Here is a 25154-nt window from a genome sequence, read left to right as displayed (position 1 = left end):
GTGACTAATAAAGGATTTGCTCTGGTCTTTGTGACATGATCATCCTGTAGTGTATGTGACTGACATGGTCTATATGACCAGATAACCTTTATGGATTGACTTGGATGAGTGAGAGATGTTGGAGATCGCTACATTGTAAAAGATTTGCAACGTTTACGTTGAGGAGATGATTGGTTCATCTTCCTCAACGTATACTGTGATTAATAGAGTCATCAAAGCATCGGTTACGTATCGATGCTTTCATCTTATAAATAGGTATCCAAGAAATCTCAAGAGGAATCGATTGAGGTGATCACGGGCAAAGAGAAGAATATTCAAGCAGTAGAGGTTTTGTTTCGTGAACCTTGAGAAGAGTTTTTTGATTCAGTTTCGTGATCGCTGTTTCGACGGCAAGCAGTGACCGGTGACTAAGTTCGTCTTAGGAGATCACTGTGAGTTGGTATCATTTTTATTTTGTGTTTGTTTCATGCTATCAAAGACTACACTTTTTGCTCTTAGCTGATCTATTTAGGGCGATGAACGAGATGTGCCAAGAACTCGAGCCAACTTCGGCTCAAGCTCAATTTGATTCTATTTATACTAACTTGATCTCAAGCTCGTTCGAGCCGGTAGAGTTGAGCTCGAGTTATATATATATATATATATATATATATATATATATATATATATATATATATATATATATATATATATTTTGACTCGTTAGGTTTAATGAGTTATTGAGCTAGTAATAATTAGACTTGAACTTTGCTCGATTTCTAATCAAGTCAACTTAAGCTCGGCTCGAGTCAAGTTTTAATTAAGCGGCTCATGAGTAGCTCATGAACGACCCACGAGCGACTCACTAGGGGCTCACTGAGTGTTTTTGACTAATTTGTACTCCTAGAGCTATGGTAGAAATATAAATGAAAGCTACGTTAAGTGGGGCGGTTTGGTTAAATCACATTTAAAGAAAATAATACACGAATATTTAGATAGAAAATATTTAAAATGTTATTTTGACATTTTTTAAAAAAGTAAAATTTTTAGCATAAAATTTTTAAAAGTATTTTTTTATTTATTTTATCAAAAATACTTTGATGCTTTTTTATTAAAACAGAGAAGAACATAAGAATATTTTAGATAGAAAATTATCTGTAAAATATTATTTTAATATTTTTTTTAAAAAAGGTTATCCACCGATAAAATTAATAAAAAGACATTTCTTTTCTGCCTACTTAATTCATTTAACAATTTTTTTACACCATCCAATTTGCCATTCATCATTCTCTTTTACTTTGAATAACATTTTCTTTTAAAAAAAATCTCTAAAGTTGACTGGTGATGATTCCTTGGGATCAGATTCTAAAAATTGGTTTTGTGATTTTTTTTATTATTATGATCTCTCACGAGGTAATTCTTTATTAAATTTTAAAATTGGTATTGTGATTTTGTTTAGGTTTAAATTTAATTTATGTTGATTAATTTTAGAATGATTAATTTAGTTTCATGAAAATTTTTTATTTAAGATAAATCAGAAAATAGACGACTCATTAATTAACATTTTTAAGTCAATTATTTATTAAAAAATATATCTTTTAATTTATTGAAATTAAAATTCGTTGCAAACGGAGAAAAGGACTGTTGTCCCGGGCGCTTTTAATTTTTTTTATCTTGATCTCACAGAGGTATTTCTTTATGTTGAACACTTAACAAGACTCTACTTCTAATAGTAATATTATACAAATTTGAATTTTTATTTTGAATTTTAAAAAGGCAAACATTCAAATTGCCCCTTATTTTATTATTATCCCACTCTAAGTAAAAAAAATATCTTAAACAATGTCCTACTTAGTATATATTAGAGTAATTTTGATCAAAATTAGAGCGGTCAATGACTCACATTGGATTTGTCAATGACTCATATTGGATCAAATGGACATTGAAATAATTTTAGTTAAAATTATTATAATAAAATTAAATAATTTTTATTAAAATTGAAGTAGTTTTGACGACTATTAGAATAATTTTGACTAAAATTATTTCTCATTATATAATTTTGATCTACCATTATTATAATAATATTAAAGCAGTTTTAATTAATATTTTAGTAATTTTGATCAATTTTAAAATATCTTTAATCACTATGAAGTAACACCAAAATTATTCAACTTGTCTAATAAACAATAATTTTTTTATAAAAATAATAAGTTAAATATTTTTAAAATGTTTTTTTCAATAGAAAATTACATAACAAAAGCATGATCTAAAAGATTTGATTAAGTAATATTTAATTATGATGAAACTTAGTCTGATTCAAAACTCCCCCTCATAAAACTCTCAATGGATGGAGTGTCCGTGCTCTCGGTGCTTGGTAGTAAACAAAACAGACAGACGAGTTTTTTAAATAATGAGAATTTATTTTTTACATAGTGTATGTATCGAATTACTCGTTTGAACTAATTCGGAAAGTATTGAACTAATTCCTTTTCGGATTTATCCTATTTTGTCTTTTATTTTTATTCCTATTCTTATTCCGAATGGAGTCTCCCTAAATAGCTTCGTATTACAGTGGGGACGCAACTTGGACGCAAAGGAAAAATTTTCGGCAGACCTACTCGCAGGTCACAATCCAACCCATTCGTATCGCACATCGACTCTCCAACTCTTCGTCCACTCACACAGCGGGTACGGACGGGCGTAATTCTCTTGGGCGTCTGACTAACGGCATTGACCAATCTTCTATGAAACTTGAAATGGAAACGCCAGCCGTTGCCGTGCTTTTCTCCTCTTGCTCCCGATCGCTCGTTATATTAATGAGAGCTTGGAATCGGCCATTAATCCATCCACGGTCGCCTGGGAATCTTCTTCGCCTCGGCTGTCGGAAGATCTCGTCGCCCGTGTAAGTGTCTTCACTCAGTGACGTAGAACCACTTTAACTAGCGATGTGATGATCGTTTTAATCTCCTTTTCCCCCCTTTTGTCCTTTCGCGATTCAATGTTGGTGTTTTCGGTTTTTGTGGGGAACTCGGATATTTTTGTCTTTCCCCCTTGGAATTTTCGGCAAAGGAATCGATTTTGAGTTTCGCTGAGATTGGGAACGGAACCGTTTTAAGTATGATCATGGTTCCATTTTTTTTTTTTTTTTGTCATAGCTTCAACTGGTCGTGATACTGCACCGCGTATGGAATAAAATCTGTGATGTTATTGGGTAATGACCACATTGAGAACATTTCTCTTTACTTCCTGCCTTTCTGATGATTAAGCTAAGCAATTTTGATGCTCTGAGGGGTGAGCGCGATATGATATTTTGTCATATAGGCTTTTTAATTTCATAACGAGAAAAAAATGGAAATTTTTGAAAGATTGTTTTGTTTGTTTAGCTGAAACCTTGGTGTTCCAATCCTGTTATTCAGCATATCTCGTGTCCGATAAGCTAAAGATTGCCACGGCCTCTGTTATACGGTATTGAAACTGTAAGCGTGCAAATAGACTTATAGATTTATGTCAGGAACCTAACTGAGAGCTGGTTGAGAACATGAAAGAAATGGTGTAGGGAAGTCGATTGGCCAAAGTTCTGGAAATTCTCTAACCTGCGTAAAATTCCAGTAGAAAGTTTTTTGGATAACTGTTGCCTCTACAACTCTTACAAAGGGGCATCCCCTGCACAACCTTGCAAAGGAATGTCGCTCCCTCATCACATTTTATAGTTCTCAACTTCCCTACTCATCTTATCAGCCTGCATAGCACGTCGATAGCTCCGTTCCTCTGACATATACACCACAGTGCCTCCTTCGAGCTTCTTACCATCAGTAATGTCTTTTTTCTCTTACTATTGTAGTGCAAACTCAATGAACCAAAATGGTGATTTCACTCACCCCGAGCACCCCTCATCATAATTGTAGTGCAAACTCAAGTCTGGTCATGTGATGGCCTTTTCCTTTCTGCCAATGTTTGGTGTGCTGATCCTTTGGGAAAATAATCTCTCTCAATTTAAATACCTTGGTGGCTTCTGATTATTCCCAGAAGAAAAGACTTCAACTTGTCTAGAATGAGTTTATATCTTATTTAGTATGCTATGAATTTTCCTTTTGAAATACAGCAGCAATTAATATCTTTGATAAAAATATACTAGCTTTTTGGAAATAACACACTTTTATTGAGTTTTCATTTTCAAAACTTGTGGACATTTGTGTGGATTCATTTTCTGATTACCTATTGTGTAGCATATAACAAAATTTTCTCTTAAAACAAATATAGTCTAGAGCTTAGTAGGTTCTTCAAGTATATTTCTCTTGGATGGACACTTTTCATTGCTGTTTGTTTTTCCTACTATGATTACCTGGTTGGGTAAGTTTTGTTTTTGATATTATATCTTATTAATTTAGATCTATAAAGTATTATCATTAACCAAGTAAATAGGTATTGCTAATGACAGTTAATCGGGAGAAAAGTAATAGACACAGAATTAAGAATGAGTTCCTCTACTGAAGGAGCACCTATTATAAATAAGGTTAGTTCTTTTTTAGTTCTCGACTAATTAGTTCCTTGCACTTAGCCAAATGACCCTTACTCTTCTACTTGTCTTTGTATTTTGTTTTGTTAATGGACAGGGAAGGTATTTGGCAATTTTAGTCTGCTGGCTACTAGGAAATGGATGTCTTTTCTCATGGAACAGTATGCTGACAATTCAAGATTACTATAGTTACCTTTTTCCGGTATGTATTTTTTTTCTTTTACTCAATTCTGATATTGTTGTTTGTTTGTTTTTTTCTTGAATTAGTTTTACATATGCTATTTCTCTTGCCTAACTTTGAAATGAAGAAGACTACTCAGTTCTGCTAGTGACTAATTAAGGGTTCCTTTTTTCCTTTATCTCCACTATCAAATTTATTGAAGTGCACTACTGAAGAAGTCCCTATGAATGGCATGAAATTTAGCCCACCCTACCTAGTGGGATAAGGCTTGATTTTTGTTGTTGTTTATGGTTCATGTTGAGTTGTCAATTGAACATTATATATTGTCTTTTTGTGCACTCCTTGTTATTTGAAATTAATAAAATTAGAAAAGAATTATGAAGACATCTGCATTCACTTCATTGAAAAATGATACAAATATATATACAACTCTATGATCTCTAAAAAAAAAAAAGGATAGCCCGGTGCACGAAGCTCCCGCTATGCGGGGTCCCGGGGAAGGATCCATTGTATGCAACTTTACCTTGCTTTTTTGCAAGAGGCTGTTTCCAGGATTCGAACCCGTTACCTTTTGGTTACAAAGCAACAACTCTATGATCTCTAATTAGGAAAAAAAATCCCTATAAGTAAGCCAAATAATACATCATAACTAATTTGAAATATTATGATTTTTATTCCTTATTTTCAGTAATCCTTATCATCTCTTTTCAACATTATTTTGATTCCTTATTTTCCGTGATCTCTTTCCAACATTATTTACTATCAGCAATACAAAATATTCACAGCTGAATGTATGAGAGACTTGGTTCTCACTTGTTCTTTTGACTCATGCTATTGTTGTGTAGATGAACCTTCACAAAGAAATAATTGGTTTTACAATTGATTAACTTATTTTACCACAATGTTGCAGGACTACCACCCAACTAGAATACTTACTCTTGTTTACCAACCTTTTGCCCTGGGAACAATTGCTATTCTTGCATATCATGAAGCAAAGATTAACACCAGAAATCGCAACATAGCTGGATACACTCTCTTTTTCTTGAGTTCATTAGCTCTAATTGTGGCAAGTATCAAATTATTTTTTGTGTTTTCATTGGCACCCAAGTTCTTGATTTCCAATGCAAGTTTCTCCACTATAGTTGGATGTTGCAACTTCTGGAAAAGGTGGCATTGGAGAATTTATAGGTGTATGTGCTGTAAGTGGGGCATTTGGAATTGCTGATGCACATGTGCAAGGGGGGATGGTTGGTGATCTTTCTTTAATGAGCCCAGAGCTTATACAAGTAAGATATTTAGTCTCAATCAAACTCATTTAAGATTAGCAAAAGCAATCAGACACGAAGTTTTCTTGTGAATGCAGTCCTTCTTGGCTGGGCTAGCAGCTTCAGGGGCTCTAACATCTGCTTTGAGGTTAATCACAAAAGCAGCTTTTGAGAACTCCCAAAATGGTTTTCGGAAGGGAGCAAGTATGTAAGATGTTCAATTTTGACTAATAAACCATTTTTATTTTATATAAATATGGAATTACGATCCAAAGTATTGAGTAATTAGTAATATTTGAATGCAATGGAAATCTATGGACTACTGTTAGTTTTTAATCTCCTGAAGTTTGAACCTTCATATTCCACTCTAGTTGGCTTTGTTATTCTATTTCCCCCCTCACTTCTGCATCAACTTGTGTAAGGACACATCTAGTCTTTCTATATCTTCTAACATATAATACACTTTGTTGATCTTTATTATTGCCTTTCCAATTTCATCTGGCTGAAATATTTCATTTCTTGATTGTTTTCCTCCAAGGCTCCAAATATGTGCTTATTGGATCTATTGACTACTGTACTGAATTATAGTAGTAGTACAGGTTTGGTCATCATGATCAACTACTAAATTTTTTTATTAGCTAAGTTTGCATAAATTTATAGTAAAATTAATGTTAGATCATGTCAAATTTAACAGCAATATCATTTTATTTTGCTTTCTTCTCTGATTATAGTTCTGCTTATCATCATTCGATATAATAAGGACAATGAAAAATTCCTAGTTTCTTCCACTATACCTGAAGCATTGAATCCACATATTATGGTCGATTTATCTCCTTATTCTAGTAAGTAAGAAGTTGAGGATCTTATAGGATGTGCTGAAGTTTCATTTGTGCTTCTTGCAGTGATGTTCTTCTCAATTTCATGTTTCTTTGAGCTTGTGTGTGTTCTTCTTTATGCATTCGTCTTCCCCAAACTGCCAATCGTGAAGTACTACCGTGAAAAGGCTGCCTCTGAAGGCTCAATGACAGTTTCTGCTGACCTTGCTGCTGGTGGAATGCAGAAACACCAAGTCCAAGAGGTAAGGTTCCGTCGCAGAGTTCTAGTCTACTAGTGCAAAACATACTCATAAAAACCTATCCTTCGAACTTATTGGCCTTTGTAGGTTGAGGATCCAAATCTTAAAGAACGTTTGAGCAACAAACAGTTACTCTTAGAGAATGTTGACTATGCAATCGACTTATTTCTTATCTATGTTTTGACATTGTCAATATTCCCTGGATTCTTGGCTGAGGACACAGGCTCCCACAGCTTGGGTTCATGGTAAGGATTCTCATAAGTCGAATATGCAAATGATCTCGACATTGCAATTGTAACTTTGTGAAGCATCCATAGCAAGACAAATACATTTTAGATGTTTTCAGCAGCAGTTGCCTTTGAATTTGCTTCAGGTATGCACTTGTGTTGATCGCCATGTATAATGTTTGGGATCTCATCGGAAGATACATTCCTCTTCTGAAGCCATTGGAGCTATCATCTAGGAAAGGTCTTATGGCTGCAATTCTTTTGCGATTCCTACTCATTCCAGCCTTCTACTTCACCTCCAAGTACGGGGACCAAGGATGGATGATCATGTTGACCTCATTCTTAGGACTAAGCAATGGTTACCTTACAGTCTGTGTTCTTACTGCCGCACCAAAAGGATACAAGGTTACATCCCAATTTTCTTGTTTCTTCCTTTCTTTCGAAGAGACTAAATGAAATTTGTTTGTACAGGGACCAGAGCAGAATGCTTTGGGAAACTTGCTTGTAGTATTTCTTCTCGCCGGTATTTTTGCTGGGGTTACGCTTGATTGGTTATGGCTGATTGGCAAAGGTTGGTAACAATGCTTCTATTCTTCATTTCCAAGTTTAGGAGACTACTCTGGTGCCAGTTTAAGCTGTATAGTTCGTGCTGTTTAATAAGATGTAGTAAGAATGTTATTAGTTTGATGGTTTGCGACTCGAGGAGTCGCAGGACGATTATCATTTGTTAACACAGTCGAATGTTTTGATTAAAATCGAAGCAGTCCAATGACTCATATTTGGCTAGTTTTGATCAATATTGTTATAACAATATTAAAACAGTTTGGCCAAAGTTGAATATTTTTAATTAACACTGTTTCACATTGTATAATTTTGATCAACCGTTATTATAACAGTGTTAAAGATGAGTAATTTTAGTTAATACTGAAATAGTTTTGATCAATATAAAGTAATCTTAATTAAAATTGAAGAGTTTGACCAAAACTACTCTTTTTTTTAATGTCTAACTAGTCTAATAAAAAATGATATTTTTAAAATAAAAATTAAGATGAATACCTTTTATATTTTTTTTATATAGAAATATGATAATAAAAATATAAGGCGCGACAAATTAAAGATTTAATTAAATAGTTCTTACGGGTGTGGTGCGTAAAATATTAAGGGAAAAATAAAAAGATAAGAGTTCAAATCTAAGTAGTAGGATGAATAATCTAGAGATCGACTTATAAACATGTACAAATTGTACTTTGAATTTGTCCACGGATGCCCTTGCTCTAGTCAATCCTTACAACTACTGTAATGGTCCTCCCCCGAGCACCTATTGGATCCTAGACGCTTCCGTTGGAACTATAGCGTCTGACTGACTATGAGGCTCTTGTTCGAACCGCCCATCCATTGTTCGTTATATAGGCCTCTCGCTACCTCAAGTGGGGAATGAAACCTAAAGGATAATTGACTGTCTTGCGAGCGGTCCGAACAAGGAATTCACAGATTCCACGCCTACTAGTTACGCCAATAGCTCGATGATCATTTTTCGGAAGCACTTTTGGTAGACTTTATTGCTATTGCATCTCTCGGTTATATAGAATGTATAAAGATGGCCATTAGCCTTAGGTCGATTGAGCCATGCAACACTGGTGTAGCAGAGATCCACACAGATGTACTAGATTGGCCATGGTTGATGGCCGAGTTATATGAGAATCGATCAATTGAGCAATTTATGGTTTTGGTGCATGAGGACATAGGCGTTTTGGCGCCTTCGGCCTCCACGCAAAGGGCGTCGACGGGTCTGTCCCTCTTGCCTTCTGCTCCGGGAGAAGACCACACAAATGTACTATAATGACCAGGGTTGATAGTCGAGTTATATAAGGATTGGGCAATTTATGGTTTCGGTGCGTGAGGACCTAGGTTCTTTGGCGCCTTCGGCCTCCACGCAAAGGGCGTCAACGGGGTTGCCCCTCTTGCCTTCTGCTCTGGGTTCCTCCTTACGGTCGAGCACTTTATTACGGTCCATCTTTTCTTGCATGGCAAGTCTGTTTTTTTCACTTCTAATCGAGTGGCAGGAGTGTTGCGTACATTTGAATGGAAAAAGAGGAAGAAGAATCCTTTATATATGGATTTAGTCCCATATTAAAAATTTTACTATAATATGGTTACGTTATATTATTGCATATGTATTGAGGAATTTTAAGAGGTAAACATAGAAAAATTTATTGTTAGACTTTAAATTAAAGAACACAAATTTCATTATCTTTTGATAGTCATATTTTGTATACCGCAAAATTTACTAAGTTAATAATAACTAGGGAATTAGCATTGCCTTTAATATGTTCTCATTGAATTCTAAGTCCTTTATTAAGAAAGACATCCATAAATTTTATCTAGCGTTTAGAGTCTAATCCTTTTCTTACTTCTTTTGTCTGTTGACTATATTTGACTATAGCCTCACAATCAGTTCTTATAGTAATTTCAGACTTATTACAAATAAACAATAGGAAAGCTTCTAAACAGTAAATTACTGTTAGTAATTCAAAATCTAAAGACGTAAGTCTCCCATTTTCTTTATATTTTCCTGATGCATATCTGCACAATTGTTCTGAAATTTTTAGGTCATACTTAGATCTGTTACTAAATAAAACTCCTCCCCATCCTGTTTTACATCTATATGTTTCAATATCTTGTTGGTTAAAATATCTTTGTCCTGTTTGAGAAGTTTATTATACAAAGGGCCACTAATTTTTTCAATATCTTTTAAATAGGGTCTTGCATAATTGAGTAATCCTAAGAATGATCTAAGGCTACGTTTGGTTGGGTGTAATGTAATCTAGTTTGTAATGTAATCAAATTTGTAATGTAATGTAATATAATCTTGATTACATTACTAAGTTTGGTAATATAATGTATGTAATATTTGATTACAAGGGTGATTACATTCTTTTGTTTGGTATCTATTATTTTTTATAAGCAATGTAATTCGTATTATTATAAAATGACAAAAATATCCTGTGACCTCTACCGATGGCCACCGCACCTCTGTCGGAGCTTGCGGCAACCAGCGGCCGTCGATGTTGGCCTACTCCATCGGCCGCCGCCGGCCGCCGCTAATCGACAATCGGCGACGGAGACAACCGCCGGCGGTGGTCGCCGGTGGAGGCGGCGGACAACGGTGGGCGTCGACGGCGGCGGCCGGTGGCCACCGGTGGTGGCGGCCGACGACAGTAGGCCGCGGTTGCGATGGACTAGGGGTATATTCGACATTTAAATTTTGGTTAAACGGTGACCTCGTAATATAATCGGATTACATAGTATTTACTTTGTAATCCAATTACAAAACTTCACTACCTTTGTAATCCAGATTACATTATATTACAAGTTTTAAATTAAATTAAATAAAATAATCAACCTTGTAATGTAATCCTGATTACATTACAAAGCAGATTACACCCTACCAAACGTAACCTAAGTATTTTGATGTCTTCCATTTTATTTGGAAAGTCTAAGATTTTACTGGTGATATGAGATTGGAGTGTTATCTTTCCTTGACCGATAAGACTGCCTAAGAATTCAATGTAAGGAACAATTAGTTTCATTTTTCTATGAGAGACAATTAAACCATGTTTTTCAAACAGGTTAAATATCATGTGTAAATGTGTATAATGTTCTTCTTTTATTTTAAAAAATACCAGAACATCATCAATATATACATAGGTGAAGTTTGTAACAGGTCTAAAGATGCTACTTTTAGTCCGAAAGGCATTACTAACCATTCAAAATGACCTTCAGGACAAGAAAAGGCTGTCTAGGGGATTGAGTCTGGATGCATTTTAACTTGTCAAAATTCTAATTTCATATCAAATTTAAAGTACCATTTAGATTTTTGGATTTTGTTAATTAATTGCTCTTTATCTGATATTTTATGCCCGTCTTCATGGCAATTATCATTTAGTCTTTTGTAATTAAACATCATTCTAAACTGTCCTCTTTTTTACTCAGCTCCTTTATTGACTATAAAAATAGGACTCCTATGTCTAGACTTTGATCTCTGTATAGCTTTTAATGCCAGAAGTTGAGTAATATGCATTTTACATTCTTCTATTTCTCAATTTGAGTATTTTAAGTCTTGTGATTTAATAGTTAAGTCTGGATTAATGATATTTAGTTTACAATACACTTTATTTTTTTCTCAATATTTAATGAGATTTTCACCAAGTATTTCTATTTTTTCTAGTCTAGAAATGATAACATCTAATGTATCTTTCTTACTAAGTAGCGAATTTAAATAAGAGGGTTTAAAACAATCCTGATAGTAAGTCTCTGGTTCATGGGTAAAAGCAAGATCTTCTATGTCTTTGCTAAAATCTTCTTCAGGGCTCCAAGAGCCAAGTATATCTAGTTTTCCTGTAGGGAAAGCGTTACCTTAGGAGCCTTAGGTAGTGAGAAACTAGGTTTACAGGTACATGGTGAAGAAGAGGAAGTAGGATTATAACATTTAGCAGGGGGGGTACCACCACGCGACCCAACGCTGACCTCTGAGGGATAAGCAAAGAGAATAGGAGAAATGATGGGTGTAGTGAGAAAGATAGCATAATCCTTAGTAAGTAAAAGAGCATGGTCCGGAGAAATAAGGAAATTAAGACCAAGGATTAAAGGAATAGATTTATGAGGCATAGGGCGTGTCCACAGTTGAGGTAAAGTTAACGGAGGACTAAAAACACCGCAATTAGTGTCAAACCTAAGATGAACATTTTTAACAAATTTGGTACAACTTAATTGTTGCCCATCAAATTGGATGCTCAGAAGAGGAGTATTGGTGGTTTTAATAAGGGTAGGAGGAAGAAAAAAGAAGCGGAGCTTCATCAATAGTAGAGGTTGTGGCTCCACTATCTAAGAATGCATGTAAAGTTAATTCATGGCCTTGGATGTTTAGGGTACATTAGACCCGGATATCAATAGTGAGTCCTTGATTACAATAACTGGGAGTTTGAATAAAAACAAACTCTAGGTTTGGTGGTGATTCGGGAATAAGAGGACTTTTTCCTTTATCCAGATAAGGATCCTGAAGATAAGAAGAAGGATTAGGTTCCTTTGGTGGATAAGTGTCTTCTTTCCCCGTCAGACGTCCGGTCAGCTCGTCGACTGGTCTGGACTTCGTGTCAGCTACCTGATCAGCCCGTTGACCTAGCTGAACTTCCCTACAACACTGAGTTAGCATAATAGATAAAACCAGTGTTAACAAAATTCAAGTATAGCCTAGGGGTACCTCCTAGGGTTGTCTAGCTTCACTCATTAGAACTTCCATTGCTTGGCTTCACTCACTCGGACTTCCTCCACCTAGCTTCACTCACTAGGGCCCGGTTTCACTCACCGGGACTTCCACCACCTAGCTTCACTCACTAGGGCCCGACTTCACTCACCGAGACTTCCACCACCTAGCTTCACTCACTAGGGCCCGGCTTCACTCACCGGGACTTCCACTTTGCCTAACCTTTGGTTAGGACTTACCTTTGCTAGTCATCTAGTGCTGATTAGACTTCTCTCTCCCAAACATCAAGTCCTGTTTAGGTCAACCCTTGGTCATATTATCAAACATCGAAAACCTAGAGGTCGATTGCACCAACAATTGTTGGTGCGGTTAGCACTAACGGTCTAACTCAATTTTGATGAACGACAACGTAGGTTAAGTTAGTTTCATATTGATCTAACACTTCTACGAAGTATACAGGAGAAGCCCAGATGGGTCGACAGACTGACCTGACATCTGGCACGAAGTCTAGCTAGGTCGACGGGCCGATCGGATAGCTGGCACGAAGTTCAGACGAATCGAGGGGCTGATCAAACGTTTGACACGAAGTCCAGCTAGGTCAAAGGGCCGACCGGATGGCTAGCACGAAGTCCAGATGGGTCGAAGGGTTGACCGGATGTCTGGCAAGTAAGTTAAGGTAAGTCACTGGAGGGGAGTGACTATGAGGACGCGTTCCCGGGAAGGGAACATTAGACGTCGGTCCAACTTAGATCCATTTCGGAAACTCTAAGTTGAGATCGTGACTAGATTCCGGTCTCGAGGAGATGGAATCTAACTACTACTTTTATTACTCTTATAACTTAACTGTGCTAACACTTTGTTTTACAGGATAGTTTTGTATTTTGCCTCGGACCAATGTTTTTTATAGGTTGCTGAAAAAATAAAGGTCCAGGTGCCTGGAAGGGATCCGGACACCCGGGATGCAAAAAATTATCCCTAGCCATGTCGCCACATGGAGCTTCATGTGTGGACGAGTTACGTCACACTCTAGGCGCCCGGAAGGGATCAGGGCGCCCCGAGCCTCCTATATAAGGAGGGTGAGGCCTGGAGCAAAGAACAACAAACGACAAGATCTCCCATCGATTGCTCTGCTGTGCTCCTGCGACGCTGCTAAGGCTCTCCGACAAGTGTTGTTTTTTCTTTCTTCTAAATTATTGTCAGTATTATTTTTACTAGCATTTATGTACTTTACTATTGTAATCAACTTTTCGAATTACTAATGGATTGCCCAACGAAAGCACTCAACAAGTGCGGACCTTGGAGTAGGAGTCGCCGAAGACTCCGAACCAAGTAAAAATTACTTGTGTTAGCGTTGTTGTTTTCGTATTTATTCCACCGCGTACTCTCACTAAATTTTTTAATCGCTATTCACCCCCCCCCCCCCATCTAGCGAATTCATGATCCAACAAGTGGTATCAGAACATGTACCATTCTGATTTGGTGCAACCACCAATCAAACAGGGGTGAAATTTGTTTTGATTTTTTTCAGTTTTCAATTTTGCACTATAAATCCAAAATGGTATTATTGGCAGTTTTGGAAAAATTTTTTTGTAGTAATTAAGCTAAATTGGTGCAACACCAATTCGATTGGTTCTTTAACTTTATTCCGCACTGCTAATCCAAGATCAAGTCTTGGGATTTTTTTTCTCTTTGTTTAATTATGTGCAGGACATATATGTCTCAAATTGAAGGCTTCAGCACAGTACGCCCCCCCTATTCAACGGGGATGATTTTTCGTACTGGAAGAAGTGGATTGAGGTCTACTTGAAGACCGATTTCAATTAATGGTTCAGTGTCACCAGAGGCTACAAGGTGCTGATAGACAACTCCGGAAACCCACTAGACCCGGAACAGTGGACTCCGGACATGAGAAAGAAGTCCTCGACGGACTACAAAGCTCTCAACATGCTACAATGCGGGCTGACAAAAGAAGAGCTGAACCGAGTGGGACCGCACCAAAACGTGAAAGAGTTGTGGGACAAGTTGATTGAACTACACGAAGGAATAAGCGACTACCTCGAGTGTGCCTGCTCCTGCGTATCTTAGTTTTTGTATTGCCTTTCTGACCTTGTAAAAACTATGTAAGTGTTAATGAATGGTCACCCGTTCGACGAACCTTTTTATTTGATGTCACTCATTTGTGCTACGTCATTTGGCGCTTCCTTGCTTTATTTTTCTTTATTTGTCCCTGCATTGTCGCTCAGGATCGAGTGCGACTACGATCCGCTTACCATTTTGCGTAGCCAAAAACTTCGAAGTGTGGCTACGGGGTCCATCGGTCAACATCATACTACTCGTTTGGATAAGCCATTTTTCGTTGGTCTCGAGTTTATAACCGCCGCTCGGCTATTGAAGTCGCAGACTTGGATTCAAGGTCATTGTAAGACCGTTGACATGTGTAGATAAGGATTTAAGGTCGCCGCTCGACCGTTGACGAAGACCAAGATTTAACGTCGCCGCTCGATGGTTGACGAAGACTAGGGTTTAACGTTGTTGCTCGACCGTTGATGTTGACGAGGGTTTAAGGCCACCACTCGACTGCTGATGACGATAGGGGTTTAAGGTCACAGCTTAACCGCTAATGATGACAGGGATTTAACGTCGTCACTCGACGGTTGGTGAAGACTAGGATTTAACGTCACTGCTTGACGGTTGACGAAGACCAGAGTTTAACTTCGCTGCTCGACGATTGACAAAGACCAAGGTTTAACGTCGTCACTCGATGGTTGACGAAGACTAGGGTTTAACGTCGCCGCTCGATGATTAACGAAGACTAGGGTTTAACATCGCCGCTCGACGATTGACGAAGATCAGAGTTTAACGTCATTGCTCGACGGTCGGTGAAGACTAGGGTTTAACGTCGCTGCTTGATAGTTGATATGCGTAGACAAGAATTTATAGTCGCCGCTTGACTTTTAACTTGGCTGATCGACTCAAGAGTTTAGAATACTTGTGCTTTTTATTCATATTTGTCTTGCACTCAAAAGACACACACTTATACAAATACATCGATATTCACTAGCACACCTCTCACCCAACCTTGTAGGGTTGGAGGTGGTTCACACCCCACGACTTCTCGAGCTGTCTTCCATCTTCGTCCTCTAGGTAGTAGGCTCCCGAGCGGAGCTTCTGCATGATCTTGTAAGGTCCCACCCATGGCGCCTCAAGCTTGGTGACATCGTTGACCGACTTTATTCTCTTCCACACCATGTCGTCGACTTGGAAGGACCTCCAGATCACCCTTCGATTGTAGTTTTGCTTCATCCGCTGCCGATACGCCATCAACCGAACAGTAGCCTTATCCCTCACCTCATCCACCAAATTGAGCTCCATGAGTGTCCGCTCAGCGTTCCCCTTGTCGTAGAGCTACAACCGGTCAGATTCTACTTCGACCTCCACGGGGATCACCGCTTCACCGCCGTACACCAGATGAAATGGTGTTACGCCAGTCACCTCCTTTGGAGTTGTGGGAGGGCCCACAAAACACTGGGGAGCTCGTCAACCCAACTGCCTCCTACGTGGTCGAGTCGAGCTCGCATGCCTCTGAGGATCTTCCGGTTGGTGACTTCCGACTGGCTGTTTCTTCGGGGGTAGGCCACAGAGGTGAAGGCCTGCTGGATGTCATAGCCTTCACACCACTCCCTGAGCCTCCGACCAACGAACTACCTCCTGTTGTCTGATACGAGTCGACGGGGCATGCCGAACTGACATATGATGTTCTGCTAGATGAATTTGATAACTATCTGTTCACTTATTTTGGCCAGTGGCTCGTCCTCCACCTACTTTGAGAAGTAATCCACCGCAATGAGCAGGAATCTTCGCTAAGCGATCGCCATGGGGAACAATCCAACGATGTTCATGCCCCATTAGTCGAATGGGCAAGACACCGTGGGCGCCTTTATCTCCTCGGTCCGCCGGTGCGGGATGTTGTGATACTTTTAGCAGGACAAGCAGATAGCTACTATCCGAGCAGCATCCTCTTGGAGAGTGGGCCAAAAATATCTAACGAGGAGAATCTTTTGAGCCAGTGAACAACCACCCGGATGGCCTTCACAGGAGCCTTGGTGTATTTCCTGAAGGATATATTCTACATCCTCTAGTCCAACGTACTTTAGCAGGGGCTTGGGCCATCCCCGACCAAGGTGAACCATCCAACCCTCTTTTTCAATAAGCGGGTCTCTTCCTGATCGGAAGGTGTGACACTCGATTGGAGGAACTCTATCAATGTCATCCTCCAGTCGCTCGAGAAAGTTATCCCTTCCATCCTATCGATATGCGCCACCAATGAGACTTACTCGATCGACTATATCATGATCAGCAACAATGAACTAGCTAACTTCGCCAACTCATTCGCAACATAATTCTTTACCCGGGGAATCTTCTGTATAAGGACTTCTTAGAAAATCGCTTTCATCTTCTCAAAGGCTTCTACGTACAGCTTGAGTCTAGAGCTGCTTATCTCGAACGTCCCTAATAGCTGCTGAGCGACCAACTAAGAGTTCGAGTTAATAAGGACTTTTGTTGCTCCTACATGCCGAGCCGCCTGTAAGTCGGCTATCAAGACTTCATATTCAGCTTCGTTATTTATCGTCCGATAGCCCAACCGAACAGAAAGCTGCATTCGATCTTCCTGTGGTGAAATTAGCAGTATGCCGATCCCACTGCCTTGCCGAGTGGAGGAACTGTCGTCATATATTTTTCAAGTTGCTTCCGGCTCGACATTCTGAACCTCTATGATGAAATCTGCCAAGGCCTGAACTTTGATTGTCATTCGTGGCTGATATTGTATGTCAAACTCACATAACTTGGTTGACCACTTGATCAACCGTCCGGATGCCTCTTAGTTGAGAAGGACTCTTCCTAGGACATTGTTGGTCATTACGACGATTGAATGCGCCAGGAAGTACAGACGGAGTCTCCGAGCGGCTAACACTAACGCATAAGATAACTTTTCAAAACAGGTGTAGCGGGATTCTGCATCTTTCAATATATAGCTTAAAAAGTACACAGGCTGTTGCTCATGGCTGTCCTACCTAACTAATTCCGAGCCAAACGCATACTTGGTGGACGACAGGTAGATCCAAAGCGGCTCACCAGCACTCGACTTAGCTAACACAGACAAAGATTTAAGGTACTCCTTGAGCTCTTCTAACGCCCAGTTACACTCCGTGTCCCAATGAAATTTTGTAGCTTGACACAACACCTTGAAGAATGGATGACTCCGGTCAGATGACTTGGAGATGAACCTTAACAGCGCGGTAATCTGTCCAGTCAACCGCTAGGCCTCCTTCAAGTTACGTGGAGGTGACATGTCTTGTAAGGACTTTACTTTACTCAGATTCACCTCGATCCCTCGCTCAGTGACAATATATCCTAGGAAGCGGCCACTCTTCATGCCGAACATGCACTTGTTCGGGTTCATCTTTATTCCATAGGCACTCAGAATTTGGCAAGTCTCCTCGACATCTGCATAAAGGTCAACAGCTCGGAGAGATTTTATTAATATGTCATCGACATATACCTCCATATTGCGGTCGATCTACCATCGGAACACCTTACTCATGAGCCTCTGGTAGGTGGCACTGACGTTCTTTAGTCCGAACAACATGACGTTATAGCAGTACGTTCCGTTGGCCATGATGAAGTTGACAATTTCTTGATCCTCTCAAGTGAGCGGGACTTGATGGCAACCCTGATACGCGTCGAATAGCAGATCAGCTCGCATCCCACTGTGGAGTCCACCATCTGATCTATTTAGGGCAACAAATAGAAATCCTTCGGGCACGCCTTCTTCAAGTCACGAAAGTCGATGCAGACCTGCCATTTGTTACGTAGCTTGGAGACTAGCACAACATTAGCGAGCCAGCTCAGGAATTGGACTTTCCGTATATAGTCGGCCTCCAACAATTTCTCTATCTCCGCCTGGATGATCAGGTTTTGCTCAGCACTGAAGTCTTTTTTCTTTTGCTTCATCGGCCGAGCGTCCGGTCGAACGTAAAGCTTGTGCTAAGCCACGCTCGGCGAGATACCGGGAAGCTCATGTGTCAACCAAGCGAACACATCGTAGTTTTGTCTAAGGCAGGTGACCAGCTCTGCCTTTTTCGTGCTCTCCAGATTGACGGCGATAAAGGTGGTTGCCTCCGACAGGCTGGGGTAGATTTGAACATCCTCCTTTTCTTTATAGACCAGCGTAGGAGGTTTCTTTATAATAGCGTTCACCTCCAAGCGCGAATTTTTCTGAGTGGTCCTTGCTTCTAATTTGATCATCTCGTCGTAGCAACGCCGAGTGGCCAATTAGTCGCCTTTAACCTCGCCCACCTTATCGTCCACTGGGAATTTGATTTTCTAGCAATAGGTGGACACCACCACTCGGAACTCGTTGAGGGCCGGTCGGCCAAATATGACGTTATAGGCTGACAATGTGTCTACCACAATGAAATTTGTGATCCTTGTTCTCTTCAGTGGCTCCTCCCCGAGCAAGATGGCCAACCTGGCTTGGCCAAGAGGTAATACTTCGTTGCCCGTGAAATCATAGAGCGAGGTCATCATGGGCAGCAACTCGCTCCGGTCCATTTGCAACTGATCGAATGCCTTCTTGAATATGATATTCACTGAGCTATCTATGTCAATAAAGGTTCAGTAAATAGTGTAATTGATGATTACTGCTCGGATGATTAGCGCATTGTCGTGAGGGATCTCCACTCCCTCCAAGTCTCTCAGGCCGAAGTTGATCTCGGGTCCCTCGACCCTCTCTTTGCTGCAGCCCATGGCGTGAATCTCGAGTCATCGAGCATACGACTTTTTCGCTCGGTTGGAATCACCACCGGTTGGCCCTTCACCGATCATTCTTATTTCACCCCAAACGGTATTGCTTCTATTCTCCTCCTCGATCTCTAGCTGAAGGCCAGTTCCGCTTAGCAGAGGCTCGGGAAGGACTTGGATTGCTCCTTCACTAGGGCTGATGGCGTGGCTCGGTTGTCATCCTTTCTCCTTCCCTTCGACCGGCTGATCGACGCTTGTATCATCGATCGGGAGATGAGGATCAACAGCGATACCCCCGCGGGGCCGGCATGCTAGCTGCTAGGTCGTAACAGTCTCAGATGTAGTGTGTCACCGATTAGTGGAAGGAACAAAACATCGACGTCCATATTTTTCCCTTTGCAGTCTTTGGGCGATCGGCTGCCACATGCTTCACGGCATGTATCCGGGGTTCATGGTGTGGCTGGGTTTCTCTCGATCAAGACCCCTTAGGAGGTTGATGGCTGCTCGGTGGCCGACGTTCAGACTCTCCTGTGGGCTCGATAGGCCTCTCCCTCTTCCTTGCTGCCGGGGCTTCTTCCACATTGATATATTCAGTGACCTTCTTTTGAAGGTGGCCGAAGTCCCTTGGCGGCTTTCGGATGAGCGACCGGAAGAACTCTCCTTCGGCGAGCCCCTGAATGAAGGCATTCACCAGTATGTCTGTGGAGACAGTTGGATTGTCTATCACCACCTGATTGAAGCATTGGATGTAGGCCTCAATGCCTCTCTAGGCCCTTGCTTGAGCGAGAACAAGTTCATGCTCGTCTTCTGGTGGCGGCGACTACTGGCAAAGTGGTGAAGGAATACAACCTGGAAGTCCTTGAAGCTATGGATTGATCCGTCCGACAATCTCTTGAACCAGCGTTGTGATGATCCAGAGAGAGTGGTGAGGAAGACCTGACATTTAACTCCATCGGTATATTGATGAAGTGTGGCCGCATTGTCAAATTTAGCTAAGTGGTCGTCTGGATCGGTAGTTCCGTTGTACTCTCTGAACGTCAACGGAGTGTAGTGTTTTGGTAGAGGGTCATTCAAAATCCCCATCCAAAAATTGTTGAGTGATCTGCTTGGGTGAATCATCTTCCCTGGGTGCCTTCCCTTTCCTTGTGTCCCGAACAAGCACGTCGTCTGAGGAAGACCCCTTGTTCCTGTTTGCTCGACCCCGTTCCTCCGATGGGGTCCTAAACAGTGCTCGGTGGAAGGGGATAGGCGCATTGGACACTTCTCCATACGTGCCAGCCGACTTCTTACTATTAACCCAAGCGGATACTTGGCCTGCTCGGTCACCCTGTTCTGCTGGTTGACCGGCAGCTGATGTTATGGGCTCCTGCACTTGGCGTTCGACCAGTGTCTGTTATTGTTGCTACTCCACTATCTTGGCTGACCGAGCTTGTATTAGCATATCGAGTTCTTCTTACATCAGCGTCACCGTTGTGAATCGTCCAGTGTCTTCCATCTTCTCGTTCAGATACAGGTTGCGTTCCTATAGACGGCGCCAAAATGATCCTATCCGAAAGCGTGAAGTTGGAAAGCTGGGGAGGTGACGACTCCACTGATTGGCTGTGGACCTCGCTCTGCTCTGTAAAACAATTAACGTCAGTGCCTAGGGAAGGGGTCCTCGACGTTTGCTCTCCAACGCTCAAGTCAGTCACCGGAAAATGTGGAGAAGCAGAGCAATAGTAGCACTATGTGCAAATAGTAGATAACACGTCCCTCCGCCGGTGATGGACTCCCCTTTATATAGAGCCCTGGTGGGCAGTGTGCGCGCTTCTCGACACATGAGCACACTCTCCCATGTATCCCATGAAAAGGCCTTATCAAGAAAGTACCTCTGACACCATACCTTAACTGTGCATGCATATCCCTGACGCGTAGAAGCTTCTGCCGTACGATCCACCTATCGACCATACCTCGTGTCAGCGGCACTATCTCCCAAAAGGATGTCGAGAGATACTACAGTGGTCTCGTTGCTTGGCCGAGCGAGGTAGCCGCTTGATCAGGACTCCGCTTCGTCCATGGTCAGGTCCCATTGCTAGATCGAGTGGGGTAGCCGCTCGGCCGGGACTCCTCCGCTCCATCGGCCTCCGTGGTTCTTCTATACGGTGACCGTGTAGTAACATATCTTCCCCCGTTCAGACCAGTTATGCGGTCTCCCTCAGCATCCTATTGCTCCGTATTGAGCATCGGCTGTCTTGCGTATCATCCCGAGCCGGAATGGGGGTCGGCTCAGACCTATCTCCTGCTGGTCGAGGCTTGACCATCCGACCGACCATTACAATTGTCCTCCGTTCGACCCTTTAACACCCGAGAGTTGACCACCTTAATTTTGATCTTCACCCTAACAATTAACCTCATACCAAGTAGGCCTCCCTCCATCACCACATCACTATGAATTTTCCTTTTGAAATACACCAGCAATCAATATATCTTTGATAAAAATATACTAGCTTTTTGGAAATAACACACTTTTATTGAATTTTCGTCATCATAACTTGAGGATATTTGTGCGGATTCATTTTCTGATTACCGTATTGTGTAACTCATAACAAAACTTTCTCCTAAAACAAGTATAGTCGAGAACTTAAAATGTTCTTCAAGCATTGTTCTCTTGGACAGACACCTCTCAATGCTGTTTGTTTTTCCTACTATGATAACCTGGTTGGGTAAGTTTTGCTTTTGATATTATATCTTATTAATTTAGAACTATAAATTTTCATCGTTAACCCAGCAAATAGGTATTGCCAATGACAGTTAATCAGTAGAAGTAATAGACACATCATTAAGAATGAGTTCCTCTACTGAAGAAGGAGCTCCTATTATAAATGAGGTTAGTTCTTTTTTAGTTCTCAACTAATTAGTTACTTGCACTTAGCCAAATTATCCTTACTCTTCTACTTGTCTTCCTATTCTGCTTTGTTAATGGACAGGGAAGGTTTTTGACAATGTTAGTCTGCTGGCTACTAGGAAATGGATGCCTTTTCTCAATGAACAGTTTGCTGACAATTGAAGATTACTTTTCTTTTTAGTCAACTCTGATAATGTTGCTTGTTTTTTGTCTTCTTGAATTAGACTTACATATGCAACTTCTCTTGCCTAACTTTGAAATGAAGAAGACTACTTAGCTCTGCTAGTGAGTAATTAAGGATTCTTTTTTCCTTTTTCTTCACTTTCAAATTTATTGAAGTGCACTACTGAAAAAGTCCCTATGAATGCCATGGAATTTTAAGTGAGTGTTTATAGACAAAAATTCCTAGTCTGTACCAGTGGTTCATGTTGAGCTGTCAGCTGAACAATTATATATTGTCTTTTTGTGTACTCCTTTGTGTTATTTACTATCAGCAAGACAAAGTATTCGCAGGAGTTATGAGAGGCTTAGTTCTCACTTGTTCTTATGACTCACAAGCTGTTGTGTAGATGAAACGCGACAAAGAAATAATTAGTTTTACAATTGATTAACTTATTTCACCACATTGTTGCAGGACTACCACCCAACTAGAACATTTATTCTTGTTTACCAACCTTTTGCCTTGGGAACAATTGCTATACTTGCATATCATGAAGCAAAGATTAACACCAGAAATCGCAATATAGCTGGATACACTCGCTTTTTCTTGAGTTTAGTAGCTCTAATTGTGGTAAGTATCAAGTTTATTTTTTGTATTTTCATTAGCATCCAAGTTCTTGACTTCCAAATCAAGTCTCTCCACTATAGTTGGATGTTGCAACTTCTGGAAAAGGTGGCATTGGAGTATATTTATAGGTGTATGCTTTGTAAGTGGGGCATTTGGAATTGCTGATGCACATGTGCAAGGGGGGATGGTTGGTGATCTTTCTTTAATGAGCCAAGAGCTTATACAAGTAAGATATCAGTGCCAATCAAACTCATTGAAGATTAGCGAAAGCAATCAGACACGAAGTTTTCTTGTGAATGCAGAGTCCTTCTTGGCTGGGCTAGCAGCTTCAGGGGCTCTAACATCTGCTTTGAGGTTAATCACAAAAGCAGCTTTTGAGAACTCACAAAATGGTTTTAGGGAGCAAGCATGTAAGATGTTCAATTTTGACTAATAAACCAATTTTATTTTATATAAATATAGAATTACAATCCAAAGTATTGAGTAATTAGTAATCTTGGAATGCAATGGAAATCTATGAACTACTGTTAGTTTTTTAATCACTTTAAGTTTGAATCTTCATAACCTTGGTTTTCAATTCTAGTTGGCTTTGTTATTCTATTTCCCCGCACTTCTGCATTGAATTATAGTACAAGTTTGATCATCATGATCAACTACTAATTTTTTTTATTAGCCAATTTTGCATAAATTTGTGGTAAAATTATTGTTAAATCATGTCAAGTTTAACATTTATATAGTTTTATTTCACTTGCTTCTATGATTATAATTCTGCATTGAATCCACATATTCCGATCGATTATTTCTTCTCATTCTAGTAAATTCTAGTTGAGGATCTTATAGGATGTGTGAAGTTTCATTTGTGCTTCTTCTTGCAGTGATGTTCTTCTCAATTTCATGTTTCTTTGAACTTGTGTGCATTCTTCTTTATGCATTCGTCTTCCCCAAAGTGCCTATCGTGAAGTACTACCGTGAAAAGGCTGCCTCTGAATGCTCAATGACAGTTTCTGCCGACCTTGCTGCTGGTGGAATGCACAAACACCAAGTCCAAGAGGTAAGGTTCCGTCACAGAGTTCTAGTCTACTAGTGCAAAACATACTCATAAAAACCTATCCGAACTTATTTCCAGGTTGAGGATCCAAAACTTATTGAACGTTTGAGCAACAAACAGTTGCTCTTAGAGAATATTGACTATGCGATCGACTTATTTCTTATCTATGTTTTGACACTGTCAATATTCCCTGGATTCCTGTCTGAGGACACAGACTCCCACAGCTTGGGCTCATGGTAAGGATTCTCATAACTCGAATATGCAAGTGATCTCGACATTGGAATTGTAACTTCGTGAAGCATCCATAGGAAGACATACATTTAGATGTTTTTAGCATCAGTTGCCTTTGAATTTGCTTCAGGTATGCACTTGTGCTGATCGCCATGTATAATGTGTGGGATCTCATCGGAAGATACATTCCTCTTCTGAAACCGTTGGTGCTATCATCTAGGAAAAGTCTCATAGCTGCAATTCTTTCATGAGTCCTACTCATTCCAGCCTTCTACTTCACCGTCAAGTACGGGGACCAAGGATGGACGATCATGTTGACCTCATTCTTAGGACTAAGCAATGGTTACCTTACTGTCTGTGTTCTTACTGCCGCACCAAAAGGATATAAGGTTTACATGTCAATTTCCTTGTTTCTTCTTTTCCTTCGATAATCAAAAACATTCTTTCGAAGAGACTAAATGGAATTTGTATGCACAGGGACCACAACAGAATGCTTTGGAAAACTTACTTGTAGTATGTCTTTTCGCCGGTATTTTTGCTGGGGTTATGCTTGATTGGTTATGGTTGATCGGCAAAGGTTGGTAACAATACTTCTATTCATTATTGTTGAGTTTAGGAGACTACTCTGGTGCCAATTAAAGCTGTATAGTCATTGCTGTTTAATAAGATGTGCTAAGAATGCTATTAGTTTGATGGTTTGCGACTCGAGGAGTCACAGAACCATTATCATTTTTTGACAGTTGAATGTTATATGACTGTAAATTTTCTGTTGAATGTGTTATATATTTTGTGACTCAAGGAGTCACAGAACCATAAACAATTTTTAACACAGTTGAATGTTATATGACTAAGTTTTCTGTTGAATGTGTTATATATCCAAGTTTTAAGAGCTTTCGA

The 25154-nt window shown here is 40.0% G+C and overlaps 1 protein-coding gene and 1 pseudogene across 2 annotated transcripts; both read left to right on the top strand.

The window, feature by feature from the left end:
• Window positions 1–2732: 2732 nt before the first annotated feature.
• On the top strand, window positions 2733–8029 carry LOC122008515 (equilibrative nucleotide transporter 3-like). Of its 2 annotated transcripts, none has more exons than XM_042564267.1 (10): window positions 2733–2881; window positions 4418–4492; window positions 4593–4697; window positions 5587–5742; window positions 5819–5962; window positions 6040–6145; window positions 6844–7019; window positions 7104–7261; window positions 7390–7648; window positions 7715–8029. In XM_042564267.1, the coding sequence occupies exons 2-10, from the start codon at window positions 4454–4456 to the stop codon at window positions 7820–7822; spliced, it is 1251 nt and encodes a 416-aa protein (XP_042420201.1). In that variant the 5' UTR covers window positions 2733–2881; window positions 4418–4453; the 3' UTR covers window positions 7823–8029. The 2 variants fall into 2 exon arrangements, with proteins under 2 accessions (XP_042420201.1, XP_042420202.1); XM_042564268.1 differs by having other exon boundaries at window positions 2757–2881; window positions 4402–4492.
• A 14259-nt stretch (window positions 8030–22288) lies between these two features.
• Window positions 22289–24913, top strand: LOC122011694 (annotated as a pseudogene).
• Window positions 24914–25154: the final 241 nt, after the last annotated feature.

Source organism: Zingiber officinale, chromosome 8A (genome assembly GCF_018446385.1).
Source record: "Zingiber officinale cultivar Zhangliang chromosome 8A, Zo_v1.1, whole genome shotgun sequence".
Classification (NCBI taxonomy): Eukaryota; Viridiplantae; Streptophyta; class Magnoliopsida; order Zingiberales; family Zingiberaceae; genus Zingiber; species Zingiber officinale.
This window is presented reverse-complemented; position numbering and strand designations above follow the sequence as displayed.

What these genes read in the sequence shown, in the direction of transcription:
- LOC122008515 (XM_042564267.1), top strand. Translation starts at nt 4,454, where the DNA reads ATGAGTTCCTCTACTGAAGGAGCACCTATTATAAATAAG. An exon ending in GTTCATTAGCTCTAATTGTG is followed by an intron (nt 5,743 to 5,818) that starts GCAAGTATCAAA and finishes TCTCCACTATAG; the next exon opens with TTGGATGTTGCAACTTCTGG. An exon ending in CCGCACCAAAAGGATACAAG is followed by an intron (nt 7,649 to 7,714) that starts GTTACATCCCAA and finishes TTGTTTGTACAG; the next exon opens with GGACCAGAGCAGAATGCTTT.